At 48.2% G+C, this 16,967-nt stretch overlaps 1 protein-coding gene across 3 annotated transcripts in view; it reads left to right on the forward strand.

The window, feature by feature from the left end:
- GALNT2 (polypeptide N-acetylgalactosaminyltransferase 2) overlaps nt 1-16,967 on the forward strand; it is a 222,721-nt gene that overhangs the window by 193,969 nt on the left and 11,785 nt on the right. For all 3 annotated transcript variants that reach the window (XR_010751235.1, XM_066383635.1, XM_066383637.1), the window contains exons 11-14: nt 13-139; nt 5,570-5,662; nt 5,992-6,075; nt 7,693-7,819. Coding sequence is in view for 2 of the 3 variants with exons in the window: in XM_066383635.1 (XP_066239732.1) it covers nt 13-139; nt 5,570-5,662; nt 5,992-6,075; nt 7,693-7,819 (431 nt within the window). In the remaining variant the exon portion in view is untranslated. The remainder of the gene's footprint in view (nt 1-12; nt 140-5,569; nt 5,663-5,991; nt 6,076-7,692; nt 7,820-16,967) is intronic.

Raw genomic sequence — 16,967 nt, forward strand, 5'->3', positions numbered from 1 at the left:
TCTCCATCACAGAGATCTCCTTCCGTGTGTGGCAGTGTGGTGGCAGCCTGGAGATCATCCCCTGTAGCCGTGTGGGGCACGTGTTCCGGAAGCAGCACCCCTACACTTTCCCCGGGGGCAGCGGAACTGTCTTTGCCCGGTAAGTGGTTGTGAGGTTGAGCAGGGACGAGGACACTGCTGCTGACCACCACCCAGACAGAAGTCTACCTTGGGCCATGTGGACCCATGTCCTTAATGGCACACCACTCAGCAATGATAGAGAACAGCTGTCATGGTGTCTCTCCCGGGCATTGTGCTCAGGGAAAGGCTCTGGTCTCAAAAGGCCAGGTGCTGTGCGCAGCCACTTACAGGACAGTCTCTGCAGGACACACCAATTGTCTTGGGAACAGGTCAAGGTACCAGGGGTGGGGTAGGGAGCATATGATACAGAGTGGCAGCACGAGCTGGTTGGGGAGTGATGGAATGTTCTGTGTCCTGATGCCCATAGGCTGGTCAGAGAGATGCATGCATCTGTGAAAGCTCCCAGAACTGGGTACCCAAAAATGCTGTGGGAAAATATTATTCTCAGAAAAAGAACTTATACTTTTTTATTACAGGTTATTATTCAAGTTACAATGTATTAATAATATTAAAGTCAAACCATAGTAAATTTAAGCCAGAAGGACCTCATGATACATAGTTATGATTCATGATAAATAATGAACATATTCTAGCCAACATAAGAGCTTTCTGAAGATAAATAGCATCTTTTTAGTCCATGAGACCACATTTTTTTCCTAGGGAGTTCTATAGATGCTAAAGATAAGAGAGTGTACAAGCCAGTTAGCCTGGCCTCAGGGAGGAGGGAGTCAGCCCAACACCCACAGCCAGATAAGATTATTTGCTTAATAAATGCTGTGAGAAGATAAAATGGGGCCATCAGATCAGGCATGCGGGGACAGGAGGCGAGGTTTTCAAGGGCAGGACAAGCAGGTCTGCGTCACTGAAATAAACATGGAACAGGACCCCAGTGTGACTGGAGCCTGGGAAATGGGACAGTAGACAGGGTGGGCACAGAGTCCAGCCCCAGGCTTGCACCCTGCAGGTAGTGGGAAACTTTGGATATGGTTATTATGGGGGGAGTTGTGAGGGGGAGCCACTGAGGATTTTAGGCAGTATCTGCCTCCTCTGTTTTCAGCTTTAGAGAAGCCCCTCTGGCTGGGTGGAGGGCAGCAAGGAGGTGATACCAGGATGGACAGGTGGTACGCATGCCGCTTCCCTCCATGGCGTGATCAGAGGCCATGGGTTGACTTCTAAGAGCTATAGAAATTGCCAGGCAAGACATGAGGGGACCAGGGCCATGGCCTTGGAGGCCAGGTCCAGCTGCTTTCTGAGGCAGGCAGTGTACCCTAACAGACTGGCCAAGATAGGACAGGGAGGACAAGGCATGAAGGGTGACACCCAGGCTTCTCTGTCCACACACATATCTACTATGTGCTGTCCTGTAATGTTCTATTTTCACCCAACAACAAATCAAGGACATTATTCCATGGCAGCGTGTAAGCTGTATACCAGTATTTTGAATGGCCAAGGTTCGTCCATTTATTTGATCACTTTCCTGACCCCGTGCCCCTGCTAAAGAAGAAAGACTTTGGAATACATTGGCAATGCATTGGGGGGGGCAGGGGAGAATTACTACCTTATCTTTTATATAATATATTGTACCAATTTACTAAGTACCGATTGCACAATATAGTACATATATTGTACAGAAGTTGAATTTTTTGGCATAGAGAATGTGAGTTCTAGGAGAGGAGCCAAGTGTCAAATAATGCAGGTTTATCCTTTTTAAATGTCGTCTAAACTTCATTTTTGTTCTTTATTAGAAAAGATTTATATATGGTCTTATAAAATGGACTCTACAAAATCAAACAGGCATTGCCCCCTGGGGAAAACATGAAATTCTTTCCAGAAACTTCTTGTATAGACATCAAATACCCAAATCAAAGACATTGGTATTTGCCAGCAGACGTAGGACTTTATAAAACCGTCTGCAAAAACACACAAGACGTTGCTTTATACATTTTTTTTTCTTTTTTACAAAAGTACTGTTTTTTAGAAGGGAAACTTTTCCATTGTCTTTTGCAGCCCAGGAGCCTGCATACTAGAGATCTGGGGAGGAAATTGGCCCTGTGCAGTGTCTGCTGCAGCTCAGCTCTGTTAGACCCCGAGCAGGGCCTCCGCTCCTCTCTCTCTCAGTGACTCATCCAAAGGTAGAAGTCCCTTTCCAGTCTCAAGTCCTCTCTAATTTTCTCTAATAGGTGATATTAATAGGTATATAAGTATGTCACCATCTAAAAATTAAATATGAATATCTACAGAGTATAAACATATTTATAGAGGGTATAAATATCAATAGTTAGAGAGTGTTTCATGTGTGGCAGGCTATATTTTGCACATATTAACCTATGTAATTCTTATAAAACCTTATGAATGAAGTACTGTTACTGATCTCCACTTTGGAGATTAGGGAAACTGAGGTACAACCAAGGTTGAGTTCCTTTTTCCAAGTTCACGCACTGGAAAGTGGCAGAGCAAGGACTCAGGCCGACAGTCTGGCTACAGCTGTACGCTGATCTGTCATCCCCCTCCCCGCCATACAGTCAGTGCCTGAGGCGGCTGGAACTCAGGTACAGGGTCTCAAATTGGTCTAGAGTGGCTTGTGGCAGTTGATGTCAGCTGGATGGGTAGTGAGTGACTGACAGGCGAGAGAATGGAGCAGGTAGCCCACATGCCTGCTTGTTCTGCCATCCCCGCATGTACCACACCTGTGGACTCTTGGCTGAGACAGCCACCTTCTTAGACCAGCTGAGGGGAGCAGTTGGCCATTCCTTTTTTACACAGCTGCATTTCCAGTTAGCCTCTTAAGAGCTTGAGGGTGTGTGTGCTCGGGGGTATGTGCTGAGTACAGTCTACCCAAAGGCCATGTGGCAGTGGGAAGATCCCTTGGCTGGACATTTGGGTTTAAGGTTAAACAGTTAATGGTGAGACTAGTTATTCATGGTGCGGGGTAATATGAACAAATTAAGTACAGGAAACCAGTGGTTCAAACTTACTTTCTTACAGTGTTTCTCGGTATTACCGCCTAGCAGGATAACTAGCTGGTTTGAATGAGTCCCACTCTGTCCTGCGTGCTTGGGCAGTGCTACTTCCGCACTGAGTGGGGGAGGTAGTGGGGGGTGAGGGAAGAGCAGAAGCCAGAGAACCCGGATAAATGAAAGCGACCTCTCTGGGTGCCACTGTGTTCATAGCACCTAGAAGACTGTTTGGCGTGTAGTCAGTACATAATAAATATTTAAATGAATGAGTTGAGACTAGTACTGAATAGCACATGAAGTTTATTCTCTGAGACTACTTTCATGTCTTTTCTGTTAAGTAGATAAAAAGGTTGCTTTGCATTTAGGAATTAAGAAGTAACTTAATCACTGAATGACTTAAGTGATTTAAAGCCATTGTACGATTGAAGCTCATAAAACTTAGAACCATTAGGGCTGAAAGGAACGTGGGAAATCCTTGAATCTTCCATTTTATTGCTGGTGAATCCAGACCATGAGGATGGAGGTTATAGAGCCGCACAGAGGTGAAGGCATGGCCACTTAGCAAAACCTCAAAATCCCAGCAAGAATATTTAATAGCTCCTCTGAGAAATCAAACTCAGGATACAGTATTGCCAGTGCTTTAAATACTCGTTGTAGTTGTGTGTTTTTTTACAGAAAGTAAAAATTATCAATCTCATTTACCAAAGATAGCACTGTTATAATTTGGTAAATTCATCTCTCAACTTCTCTCTCTCTCTCTCTCTCTCTCTCTCTCTGTGTCCACACACATATCTACTATGTGCTGTTCTATAATGTTCTATTTTCACCCAACAACAAATCAAGGACATTATTCCATGGCAACATGTAAGCTATATACCAGTATTTTGAATGGCCAAGGTTTGTCCATTTTATTTGATCACTTTCCTGTTGTTGGTCATACAGTTTCCGATTGTTTTTGCCATTATAACCAGTGCTGAAGTGGTCATGTTTTCACATAGTATATGTTCTCATTCCTAGTTGATTATTTCCTTGAGGTAAGTTTCTAGGAGTGGGGACTGCGGGATCAGAGGGTGGCAGTGTTCACATTGTCTTGTCTGTCTCCCAAATGGCATCCTGAACAACTGTCCCACCTTCACATCATGAGCAGAGAAAAGGTGCATATATCACCTTATATATAAGACATGTCAAATAGAAATGACTTACGTTTTAAGAGAGAGACTGACAGGAAGGGAGAGAGATGAGAAGCATCACCTTGTAGTTGTGGCACTTTAATTATTCATTGATTGATTCTTATACGTGCCTTGACCAGGGGCTCCAGTTGATCCAGTGACCCCTGGCTCAAGCCAGTGACCTTGGGCTCAAGCTGGATGAGCTCGTACTCAAGCCTGCGACCTTGGGGTTTCGAACCTGGGACCTCCGCGTCCCACTTCGATGCTCTATCCACTGTGCCACCGCTGATCAGGCCAGAAATGATTTTAATAATAGTAACTCAGATCATTTGAAAGGCTCACCATTTACAAGAGATCTTTCCGGTAGAGAACAGGAATTATTTTAAAAGGTGAAAATTGCCTCCCTGTGTATTTACTTTGGAAGAACAGAAGCCTTCTGTCTGGGTTCTCGAGGATGACCACCATGAGCCTGAGGAGAGAGTCTTGGGAACCGCATCCAGGATGTGGGAGCAGACAGGTTCACTGCAGTGAGGCTTCTGTGCAGAGGCTTTGGGAAGAATGTGGGAGGAATGAGACACTGGGGCCTGTGTACCTGCTGTCCTATCACACACGTCAGGCCTTCCAAATCTCCTGTTCAGTGACCTTATCTATCATGAGTGGTGCTTTGCTCCGTGCTTGTGAGACTTGGATTTTTGCCTTCTAGAAAGGCCTGCGCTGCCTGTGCCCCTCCTGCACAGTGCAGGGTTGGGGGGGAGGGCCTAGATACAGGGCCTAATACAGCTGACTCCTTCATGTGACTATTCCTTGTGCGAACAGGACCCTCCGCTCAGTCTACAGAAAGGAAAGTCAATTCAATGATAACTCTTAACTGTTCCCCAGACCTGTCTCATAGTGTCAAAGCCACAATGGGAAAGGCCCCAGAGACCAGGATTATGTGGCTCTGCCCCCTGGTACCAGCTCTCTGTGGGTACATAATATGCATCACTGCAGAATAATTCCCTTTTTATTTCCTCCCTTATGCAGCAACTCCAGTCCCTTCTCTAAAATACCGGCCTATTCTGGAATTCTAACTTTGACTTTAGCTCCTTGATAATCTGTGTTCTGTGAGAGACAAGAAGGCAAGTTCTCTTTGTTCAGTGAGCATCCGATGGATGTCAGCTCCCCACCGTCACAGCCTGGGGTTCTGAGCAGAGACAGTGTGCTCTTTGCACCCCTGCCAGAGCTGCCAGCCCACCTGGAAGGACCTTCCTAAGTGGCAGTGCAGGCCGACAAGTGCAGAGTGATGCTGATATAGCAGCTCAAGGAGATTTATTTTGTTTCTAGTAACACCCGCCGGGCAGCGGAGGTCTGGATGGATGAGTACAAAAACTTCTATTATGCAGCAGTGCCTTCTGCCAGAAACGTTCCTTATGGCAAGTGAGTGTCGGTGGTGCCCTCCTGTGCTACTTAGCTTAGGATCCTGGGGGAGGGGCATGGAGTGGTAGCTGTGGCCAGCCTGAACCCCAAGAACCATTCTGTGGCCAGAGTTGAGAACAGCCGCCCAGGTTTCAAAGGGAGACCTCTGTTCAAGGGCAGGTATGGCCCCAAGGTGGGAGGCAGGGTGGGGTCACAGGGGCACTAGTGGACAGTCGGCCCCACTGCCTGCCCCAACCAACCCTATTCTCATGGGCAGATTTCCAAGTTTGATATAGAGATCCCATAAGTCCTTAAAATCAGTGAAAGAATCTTGTCTCTCTCTCCTCCAGTATTCAGAGCCGACTTGAGCTTAGGAAGAAACTTAGCTGCAAGCCATTCAGATGGTACCTTGAAAACGTCTATCCAGAATTAAGGTCAGTACTAAGGGGCTGAGGGTCTCACTGCAAGGACTCTAAAGCAACAAATGTCAGAGAGGCGGGGAGACTTCTTGAGAGAAAGTGAGGTTTGTGTTCAGCAAGAGGCTGGAGCCAGGGCTCCCAGTGAGAATTCTGTGTCCCTGCCCCATAGCTGTCCCCAAGTACCACAGAGAACATTCTCCCTGCATCTTGGCCTCCTGCTGAGTAACCCTCCAATTCTTCTTAGACCTGAAAACAATCCCAAGTTGTCACCCCATTTAGCTTTTTCCCATTGATAAAATGATGGGCTCAGTGACCAGAGGAGCAGCTCCTGGCCTCCCCGGGGGCGTGTTCTGTGCCGTCAGCCCCCCCCCCCCCCACCACTACCACCAGGCCTCGGCCCTGCCTCCCTTGCTCCCCTTCCCATGTTGCTTTTGCTCACTGAGGGCAGCTGCCAGATAGGTTTGGCCTTAGTGGGGCACATTCCTTGTTCTGAATAATCCCAGAGCACTGCACAGCAAGTCACAGATCTCCAATATGGTGACTGGATGCAAGAGTCGCCACCATTGCTTTTCATGCTTACAGCTCCTTCAGAGTCTCCTCACAGAGCTTTGTTCGAGAGCTAGGGAATGCAGCCTGCCTCAGGTATACCGCTCTTTGGAATTCTTCCCCTGCTTTTAAAGACAGACGGCTTTGCTGGGGATGGAGAACTGTGCTGGTCACCATCTGTCCCCTGGCCAATGAGGGACATCACAGCAGTGGATTGTAGCCCCATAATGGTGCCCACTTGACTGTCACAGTCACCTGTGACTTGGTAGGTAATGACTGCAGACAGAATGGTGTTAATAGAGTTTCACCCCGAGCTCACCTGTGATATGGGGTGACATTCGGTGCTGTGCCGCTTAAGACCACATCTAAGGCATTCAGTTCCGCCCAGTAGGTGAACCTGCTTCTCCTGTTGGTGCAGGGCAAGGGAGATCCCCACATAATGTTGATGTGTGTCATTTATAGTTGTTGCCATTTGCAGAGTGCTTCCCGAAGGCAGGTGCTGGACTCCATGCCAAAACATGAAATGTCTTATGGGATCCTTGTGACAGCCCAGGTTGGGAGGGAATGTGCGGAAGAGGGACTTGAGGCTTAGAGAGAGAGAGAGAGAGTGAAAGCTCCCCCAGCCAGTAAGCAAAGGCAGGTTTAGTCCCGAGGCAGTTGCTCCCACACACGCCCACCGGCACTGTTCTTTGTTTCAGGCCACCTGACAAACCACGCAGCCCCTCCTCTACTCAGTAAAGATCAGATCCTGAGCCCACTGTACTTGGAGGCAGTAGGACCCAATGACAGCACAATTGCTTTTCTAAATGACTTCCAACAGACAAATTGAGAGTTTAGGAGCTTTTTCTTTCCCAAAACATTTCCCTGATATGCAATGGGAAGAATCCTTCTCCAACATAGAATCTTCAGTTAGGGCTGGAAATCCAGGCACAGCCTACCTGTGGAGGGTGGGGTGCAATGTCTGCTAATGGCCTCGCCCCCCTTTCTCTCCTTGTTCCCACTGCCTGAGATGGAACCACCAATGGTGTGGGTGTCTGGAGCTGGCCGTCTGGGGAATGAGCAGATGATTCTTATGTTGCTTTCCAGGGTTCCTGACCATCAGGATATAGCTTTTGGGGCCTTGCAGCAGGGAACCAACTGCCTGGACACTTTGGGACATTTTGCTGATGGAGTTGTTGGAGTTTATGAGTGTCACAATGCTGGGGGGAACCAGGTATGTGCATGCAGTGGAAGTAAGCTCCTGGAGGCACAGAGATGACAGGGAGGGGGTCCTGAGGTGAGGAGTCCTAGCTGCCCCTTTCTCCTGTCATAGGAGATGTCTATGAGGAAGCTCCTGGCTCCCGCTGGTCATACCCTCCTGTAGCCAGCCTCAGGACCAGATGGGATGTCCCGATTACTGACATCAGCCTCAGGCCAGGTTCACGCTGACATCAGCATCCACTGCCATCCACTGTCAAGGCACAGCTGCAGGGCCTGTGACCTTTTCCTGCTCCAGGTCTTCCTGCCACCTCTGGCATCTTTTTGTCATGTACTCGTCCCCAAAGTGCCTGTTCTCTACCTGCATCAGTGCCTGCTCTCTGAGTGTACTTGTGCACACCTGCCTGTGTCCCTGCTTAATGGGTCCTCACCATGAACACCATGGCTGTGGCTAGTCACTGTTGTTTCCTGCCCTTAGATAAAGCTTAGGCTATAAGATGTTAACAGTTACCTGCTTCAGTTTGACACACACACCTTTTCCTAGAGACATAAAAGCCTTCTGTCGCAATGGAGTAGGATGGAGAGGTGAGAGTTGATAGGCCCCACCAGCCTGGCGCATGTGTTCCAGAAGGTAGTGTCCCTGGGAGACAATAATGGGCTTTTGGTAATATATGGGCTTTGTGAGGTACCATGTTCTCTTACCTCCTTGGAAATATGCCCAGCTCCCAAAGGCCTTGCAATTAAAGAAGAAGAAGAAGGTAACAACTCAGTGTATCCCAGATTTATTGATCCCAGAACATTCTTTGAAACAGAACTATTACTACACAAGGGCACCTGCTCTCCTGTCATGTCGGCTGTTCTGAACCCTCCTAAGGAGCGTCTAGGTGGCTTCAGTCCCCAGATATTTTGCCTTCTCTCTTCACTTGGTGATGTCATTTTAGCGGTTGTGTGGAACGGCCTGGACATCTGAATTAGAAGAGGGAGGCACAAGGAGGGGAAGGCGGTCCCCATCCAGCTTCAGGCCAGCATCCAGCATCAGCCAATCCCCTGGGGTCAGCCCAGAACACGCAAGACACTTGCAGGCTCCCAGGGTCTCAACTCTGTTCCAAGAGGATGTCCCCTTGCTCCCAAGGGACAGTCTGTGGGCTTTGGGTGAACACATGGCCAGTCTCTGGTGCAGCTCGATTTGTGGTTCCCCGTTTGCACCTTTGCTCCAGGCCCCTTGCAAATGTTAAATTGAGCCTAAGCGACGAACCTGTAAGGGGGTGGGGGGAGAGGGAGGCACGAGCCAGGCAGTGTCTGGGGTCACCCGGAAAGGGGGACAGGAAGTGGCCATCCCGCCATGAGCATTTCTGTGTCCTCATCAGCTCTTTGGTCTGAGCCACTGAAGTTGACTGTGGGTCACTTCCTGCTGGGACACCAAGGCCCTCTGTGACGTATGCAGACTCACACGATGGTGGTGCTGCCGGGCCATGTATTGTCATTGTTCTTGCTCTGGTGCACGTTTGACCACACAGCTGTGCAGGCACTATTCCTCCCACACAGACCATATTTCTGTCCTCAGTTTGGGCCTCTGTGTGAGGACAGGGAGATTGATTTTACCTGATTCCTGTCTATAACCACAACGAAGATACTGAAATTCCACCCTTAAAAGCGAAGCTCCTGACCTGTGGTGGCACAGTGGATAAAGCATCAACCTGGAAATGCTGAGGTTGCCGGTTCAAAACCCTGGGCTTGCCTGGTCAAGGCACATATGGGAGTTGATGCTTCCTGCTTCTCCCCCCTTCTCTCTCTCCCCTCTCTATAATGAACAAAAATAAAAAATAAAAAAAGCGAAGCTTTGTGAAGCCAGGGGGCATGATGGGTCTAATTCTCCGACACCGAGTTCATCTGCATCCAAAGGACGGCGCTATGAGTCTGGGCCCCTGGAGTCGATGCAGAGGTTGACGATTCCTGTGGGGCAGGCGCAACTCACTCTCGGCTCCATGTGATGGAGTAGAGGAGGTGCTAACCCAAATTAGTCACCATTTGTACTTCCAGACCCTCGTGTCAGGGTGGCCTCACCTCCCCCACCTTATTACTTGGGCTGACCTTTGTCACATTGGCTCAGCATGGCCTCACAGAAGGGACTGCGCCTTTGCCCCACAGCCGATAACAGAAGCCAGGGCTGCTGAACAGCAGGCTGCCCGGCCTGTGTGAAGGCCCCTACCCTCACCCCAGGGGGAGGGGCCAGTTGCCCTGGCTCTGCCCCCCATCCTGCCCAAAGTGGATCTCTGAGCTCCTAAGCTCTCCTTTCAGCAAGCCCATAGGCAGCTGGCCAGGCCGCCCCCTGCCTGCCCCGCACACAGCCGGTTCACCCCTGCTGACTCCGTGTACTTCGGAAGAGCTGCCCGTTCAGTCTCACATGTGAGGTTTAGTGTGCTGATTTGGTCAGTATCACGTCATCGCCGAGTTTTAGGCTCTGGAGCTCCAGAGAGAGGCTTGCCCGCCAGTTTCTCGCGGAGCTTCTGCAGACACTCAAAAAATGGGGAAGTGAATGTGCTTTTTAAGAATGGCAGCTCCAAGAAAGCATTTCTTAAATATTTATGAACTTTATTTTACAGATTCAGATCATTGACATGCAGCAGCAGAACAAAGTGGCAACCAGCTCTGTTGTTTGCATAGCTGAATTAGTTGTTCTGGAATTCAGTGTCAGGTCTGCCTTAAACTAAGCCACAATAGGGAGAAGGTTGTGGAAACATTCAGACGTGAGCATTAACCCTCCGTCTTTCAACACCTGCTCCCAAGAACAATCTAGAACCTTCTCCATACAGAATCACCCACAGTTTCTCTCCTCTAGCCTAGGGTCAGGTTGGTGACTGAATGAATGAATGAATGCTGGTCATAGGTTCCTTCCAGGAACCTCTGTGCCCCGCGTGCATCCTACAGTGCGGGTGACGCTGAGTGCCTGTGGGGCCTGGCAGCACCCCCTGTGGGGTGACAGCATCACAGAAGGTTGGAATGACCCTCAGGCCTGAATGTGGCCTTCCCAGAGAGTGCTGTGCTGAGCACAGGATCAGGAGCACTGATGGGGACCCGTGGGGACAGGGTGACACTAAGGAGAACTGGCCAAGCAGGTGTCTCTCCTTTCAGACTTTCAGACCTTTTTATAGGCTGCTATTTGTGAATTTGCAGGAGAGATACTGGGTCTAAATTTAGTGTTTCCCAAATGTACCTAACTTGGAACAGACTTTTCATAGAATTCCTCATGGCACTTTGAGAAATACTAATTAAAAGGTGAGAAACTGAACTCCAGGGGAGCGAGGGGACTGGCTGGAGTCTGAGTCCCCATTAAGAGGGAAGGAAGCCTGGGAGCAGGCTAAGGGACATCCCCAGTCCCGGGCCGGCCGGCCCTGGCCCCGGCCCCGGCCCCTCTGAGTGCTGGATACGTTCGTTTCCCCAGTGGCTGGAAAGGCAGCGTATCCCCTTAGGGGTCAGTGCCCTTCTCATAGATGACCATTTGTTCTGAGGCATCTTAGGTGCTGAACATGGCGCTTCTTTAAAAGTTTATTCCTCCGTCCCCTGAGAACAGAACAGAGGAAAACAGTTCTCCATAGCGCTTACCAGCACCTGAAATTACAGAAGACACTTATCCTCCCCATTGGAGAGTGAACTCCCTGAGGGCAGGGCCTGGCCTATCCGCCCTGTGTCAGCCTCAAGAGCACAGGAGTCCATGAAGGGGGCAGTCCTGGGGGGCAGACAGATGGGTGAAGGAGTGGCAGCAGTTCTTCGGGCGTGGGGAGGAGCTAGCAAGGTAAGGGTTACTGTGGAATTCTCGGGGAAGCTGCTTCTGGATCCCAAGAGCTCACTTCGATGTTGACCCCTTTGCAAGGGTTGAGTCCTAGAGAGAAGGTCAGAGGCCTCACCTTCCTGTCCTTCCTATGGCCCTGCCCAGAGAAGGCCCCCAGCCTCAGCCCTGCCTGCAGCCACACATACCATCTTCATTCTCCGGCTTCCTGCCCTTTCAGATGGTCTTGTTTAGGACTCAGAATAAATGACTGTGCTCTTACCTCTACCCCAGCCTTCATGGGATATGTGTGCATGTAAGGCCAGGAGCCGCCATCGTGGCTGTTCACATGCAGGTTCCCATTGGATTCGGGCAGACAGTAAAGAAATGGTGGAGTCAGAGGATGGTGGGCCATTCTGTTTATTGGTGTCTCACCAAGACACACAAACCATAAAAGAAGACAAGGGATCAGGGAGGCCCCTGCGATGGTGATAGCAGAAACCAAGAGAGAGCAAGCTCCTGGTCTGTGCCACTTTATAGTATAGAAATCAAAACCTTTAATCCAATTTACAAACTGTTGGAATCCATGGGAGTTCGAAAAGACCAGAGTAACAGGCTTTATTGAAAGGAAGAAAGGAACCCTGCCGGGCACTTCTCTGGGGAGAAGAGCGCTGGTTACAGACTAGGGGTGAATTATATAGTGTTTGGGAGAGCCTGAGGGGATACTGAGTCGCAAGTCCTGGTATGTTCCCATTTACAGTTTGAGGATTTCAGCTTTCTGGAATGCTCCTTGGGGCAGGTTGACCAGCTTCTTGGAATTCTTCTGTCTCAGGGGCGATAGTCCAGTAAGGGTGAGGTCTGACAGATAAGCAGAACATCAAGAGGGCAGTTTGGAATTCACGTATCTATCTTTTCTCAATTCTGTGGTTACATATAAAAGAAAGGCAGTTATTAATTTTATAATATATGGTGAGGGGTGATGAGGAGAAAGAGGAGAAAAAATTGGAAAATTATTGCTTCTTCTGGAGAGAACTCAAGAAGGGAACCTTGCCAAGCCAAGTCACTCATCCAGTTAAGGAGGTCGTCAATTTCCATGCAGTAAGGTCTGAACCAGGCAATGTCCTTGAAAACCTGAGTGAAGAAGTAAAAAATTTTGGGAGGTAATAATTGTGAATTACTTGCTGTGAGTGCCGAGTGGACACAGTGACATGTTGATACATGGTCTCCTGGACGAGCCTCATGAGATCTGCTGGTCTGGTTCCACTCGAATGGGAGGACATGTGGAAATTTTTAGAGACAGGGAACCTGTTGGTGTAAGTTTTTAGAAGGACTGAATATGTGTGGTTGAAAAGGAAGGGGGTTTGGAGAACATTCAGGAGGGAACTTCTCGGGCTGAGGGGAGGCTTCTTCCTGCTGTCATCCCTACCTATTTGATATTTCCCTTGTGAAGTTCTCCTTGGGGATTGGGAATAGGAGTGTAGGAGCATTTGATTGTAGGTAATCCTAGAGATTTCTCTCATCCAGGCCTGTAGGAACTTGATAAAGAGGCAAGTATTTGGAGATTAGGAATGCAGAGATAAGGAGGGTTGTATAGCAGGGGGTGAAAGTTCTTCCATGGTAAAGTTAGAGATATTCTTTACTGGAAGCCCTGGAGAGAGCAGTTAGCTTGAGCTAAAGGAAATGTTTCATTTCTGTTTGTAGGCTCTTCTTCAGCCAAGAAGACCCAGCAATCTTGTCCCCTTACTATGTGAAGGGTAAAAAGACTGAGAAGCATTAAGAGGTGAATGCTATTCATTCTCCTAGTTCTTCAGGGAAACGGGAGAGCTTTAGGTTTAGGGGACCTGTAGGGGTTGAAAGATAGGATTTAGGAGGTTTGCTGATACAGGGTTTTGGATTTTTCTGTTTCGCGAGGGCAGGTTTCAGGGTTGGTGTGTAGGGTTAGGTAGATTTTTCCAACTTTCTGATTGGCAAAGGTCTGCATGTGGTTCTATAAGAAACTAGTGAACAAATGTAAGAGGCAGAGTCTAAAAGTTAGAAAAATAAATAGAGTGAGTGGACCAATGAAAGGCAATAGTCAAGACACCCAGTTTGTGTGAAACCACTGATTTCATGTTTATGAATTCACTGGGCTTCAGAGAGAGAGAGAGAGAGAGAGAATAGGAATAAGACAGGGAAATGGCCAGTCCCTCTGCCCCTAGACATATTTGTATAGAAATTCTTAAAGCAACAAGAAGAAGGATTACTTGTACAGTTCGTCTGGTTCTTAGATTGACGGGTAGTGTACTAGGAATTGGAAGAGGTTCATGGGGTGGGATTAGGTTGATATTTGGCGTGAGATAGACTAGGGTACAGGTTTCTGTACAATTAGTAAGGAGACTCATATAGGTGTTGGTCCCACACGAGTAGAAAGCACCTGATTGGGTGAGGTAGGCTGAGAGGTGAATAGAGAATAGAAGGACAAAGGGTTGGTTTCGTTTCTGTTTCTGAGCTCCAGATGGTCAGGGTGGGGGAAAGAGTCGTCCCAATAAGTGGGGAGAGTAGAGGATTGTTAGTTAGGGTGACTAATTAAACTTTCTTTGAAAACCCGTTTTCTGACTGTATAAATACTTTTTTCTCTGTACAAACCTCCTACAACCTGCACAAACCTTCTACAACTTACATAAACCTTCAGCTTTCATGCACTTTCTTATCCAGAAATAACTGACCTTCATAACAACTTGCTTTTCCTTTTTCTTTCAAAAGTATTTCCATACCTTATACCTTCTATTATCAAAACCATACAATTTCTTTCTAGTCAGAACTCTTGATTTAAAATTCTTTAACCTTTAGTGACAATTAAGTTGACTTTTTTTTTAATCCTAGTTTCCCTTTTCCCAAAGCCTGATTAAAAGAGTCCTTAGTTTTTTCATATATTTGCCATACGTAGACCAACCAGCTTCAGGTTTGTGGTTGGAGTAAGGCATGCCGTTTTTCTATTTTAGCAGCAGTGGGAGTTGTCAGGATTATGGTGTGTGGACCTGTCCACATGAAAGTCAGTCCTTGGGTGATGTACTGCTGGAAGCGCCTCTTGGACAGTTTTTGAACAGTTTTTTGAGTAACTTGTAAATCCTGCAAGTGCTTAGGGAAAGGGTGGTTACATTTCTACACTTTGCAGTTAGAGTTTAAGTCCTAGTGGCCACTGCTTCTAGTTGGAATTAGCAGCAGGTCCCAGCCTACAATAGGCATGGGGCATTGAGATAAGAGGAATAAAGGAGATACTAGACATTAAATAAAATAACAGGCCCTGTCCGGTTGGCTCAGCGGTAGAGCGTCGGCCTGGCGTGCAGGGGACCCGGGTTTGATTCCCGGCCAGGGCACACAGGAGAAGCGCCCATTTGCTTCTCCACCCCCCCCTCCTTCCTCTCTGTCTCTCTCTTCCCCTCCTGCAGCCAAGGCTTCATTGGAGCAAAGATGGCCCGGGCGCTGGGGATGGCTCCTTGGCCTCTGCCCCAGGCGCTAGAGTGGCTCTGGTCACGGCAGAGCGACGTCCCGGAGGGGCAGAGCATCGCCCCCTGGTGGGCAGAGCGTCACCCCTGGTTGGCGTGCCGGGTGGATCCCGGTTGGGCACATACGGGAGTCTGTCTGACTGTCTCTCCCCATTTCCAGCTTCAGAAAAATACAAAAAAAAAAAAAAAAATCAGACTGTCAATACCCACAGTAAAGATCTTCGAGGGATAAATAAAACTTAAATATTCAGGCAAGGCATAGTAGATGACCCTGTGTTTACAAAAAGTGAGATCAGCTTATCTGCTACTTGGAAGAACTTAGGCTCATGAATGATGTCCTTGGGCCTTCAGTGGCAATTCCCAGCATGCTGGGCAAGGTCAGGTCACAGGTATCTGGAGCAGGGCTAGAAGAGACTGAACCCTCCCTCCATGGAGCAAGGGGGCAGCTTACCTTCTCGTGTTTCTCTTTCCACAGCAGAGGTATATCCCTTGATGGGGCCGGGAGCCTGGCAGGCTTCAGTTCAATGACCTTTCTTTCCACTCTTTAAGTAGGGCCTTGATGGAATTCTATTAAGCCCGTTAGGGCGCTGGAGCCAAAAGTTTGTATTTCCTGACTTCTTTTGGGCCTTATTTGCCTTTTCTGTTACTTCCTTGGTCATTATAGACCTTAAAAGCCATGCTCAGAAGATCTCACTGAGGGGCTTGACTAAGAGAGCAAAATTAGGAATCCAGTATTTAAAGAAGCCTACTAGACTGAGGTGTTGGGCAGATAAAATATATTATGCTCACTTTGTTAAAGATGGCGCTGCCCACATGGAAGCTGTTGCCCAGGTGATATTAATGTGTGTTGGGGGCGGGCTGTGGGCAGGCAGGATCCTTGTAGCCTGGGGCTTGGTTTTGGGATTAAGCCTTTCTCACCCTTTTTGATGTGGGATGGTACAGTCTCATCATGCCTCAGATAAGTGACTTTATATTAGAGACTTCCCTATTTTGTATATTGGATTAAAGGTTTTGATTTCTGCACTATAAAATGGGGGCAGAACGGGAGCTTGCGCTCTTAGTTCCTGAGATTAGTTTTAGAAGACAGAGCAGAGAAGGTCACATGGAGGAGGCCAGGAGAAGCAGCCAAGATGGTGGAGTGCTGAGTGAGAAGCCAGTTTGTGGAGAGTTTGTATAGAGCAGGGGTCCCCAAACTTTTTACACAGGGGGCCAGTTCATTGTCCCTCAGACTGTTGGAGGGCCGGACTATAAAAAATACTATGAACAAATCCCTATGCACACTGCACATATCTTATTTTAAAGTAAAAAAAACAAAACGGGAACAAATACAATATTTAAAATAAAGAACAAGTAAATTTAAATCAACAAACTGACCAGTATTTCGATGGGAACTATGTTCCTCTCACTGACCACCAATGAAAGAAGTGCTCCTTCTGGAAGTGCAGCGGGGGCCTGATAAATGGCCTCAGGGGGCCGCATGCGGCCCGCGGGCCGTAGTTTGGGGACCCCTGGCATAGAGAGAAGGAGATGGGGAACAGAGGTGAATAAGTCTGGTGAGCTAGAAACCTTTGATTCTGGGAAACTCGGATAAATCAGTAGCTTTGTGAGCACTGAATGAGTGAGTTTTGGAGCCCAGTGTGTGTTTTTACTTGCCCGCTGGATGCAAGCTAGGATTAAAGGTGATGGCCCATCAGCTTTTGGCTCCATTGTTTCTTTACCGACTGTCCGAATCCAATACAAACCTGCATGGGCCAAGCGGCTGTGATAGTGGCCCTGGCGACTGGCTTTACACGAGGAAAGAAAAAATTTGATTTGCGGTGGTAGGTGGTTGGAGACTGCGGAGGGTCTGAGTTAGATCTAGGGTGAGACCTCAGGTGGTGGGGGTTAAGGAGAGTCCCAGATAAACCGAAGAC

Source organism: Saccopteryx leptura, chromosome 1, assembly GCF_036850995.1.
Source record: "Saccopteryx leptura isolate mSacLep1 chromosome 1, mSacLep1_pri_phased_curated, whole genome shotgun sequence".
Lineage (NCBI taxonomy): Eukaryota > Metazoa > Chordata > Mammalia > Chiroptera > Emballonuridae > Saccopteryx > Saccopteryx leptura.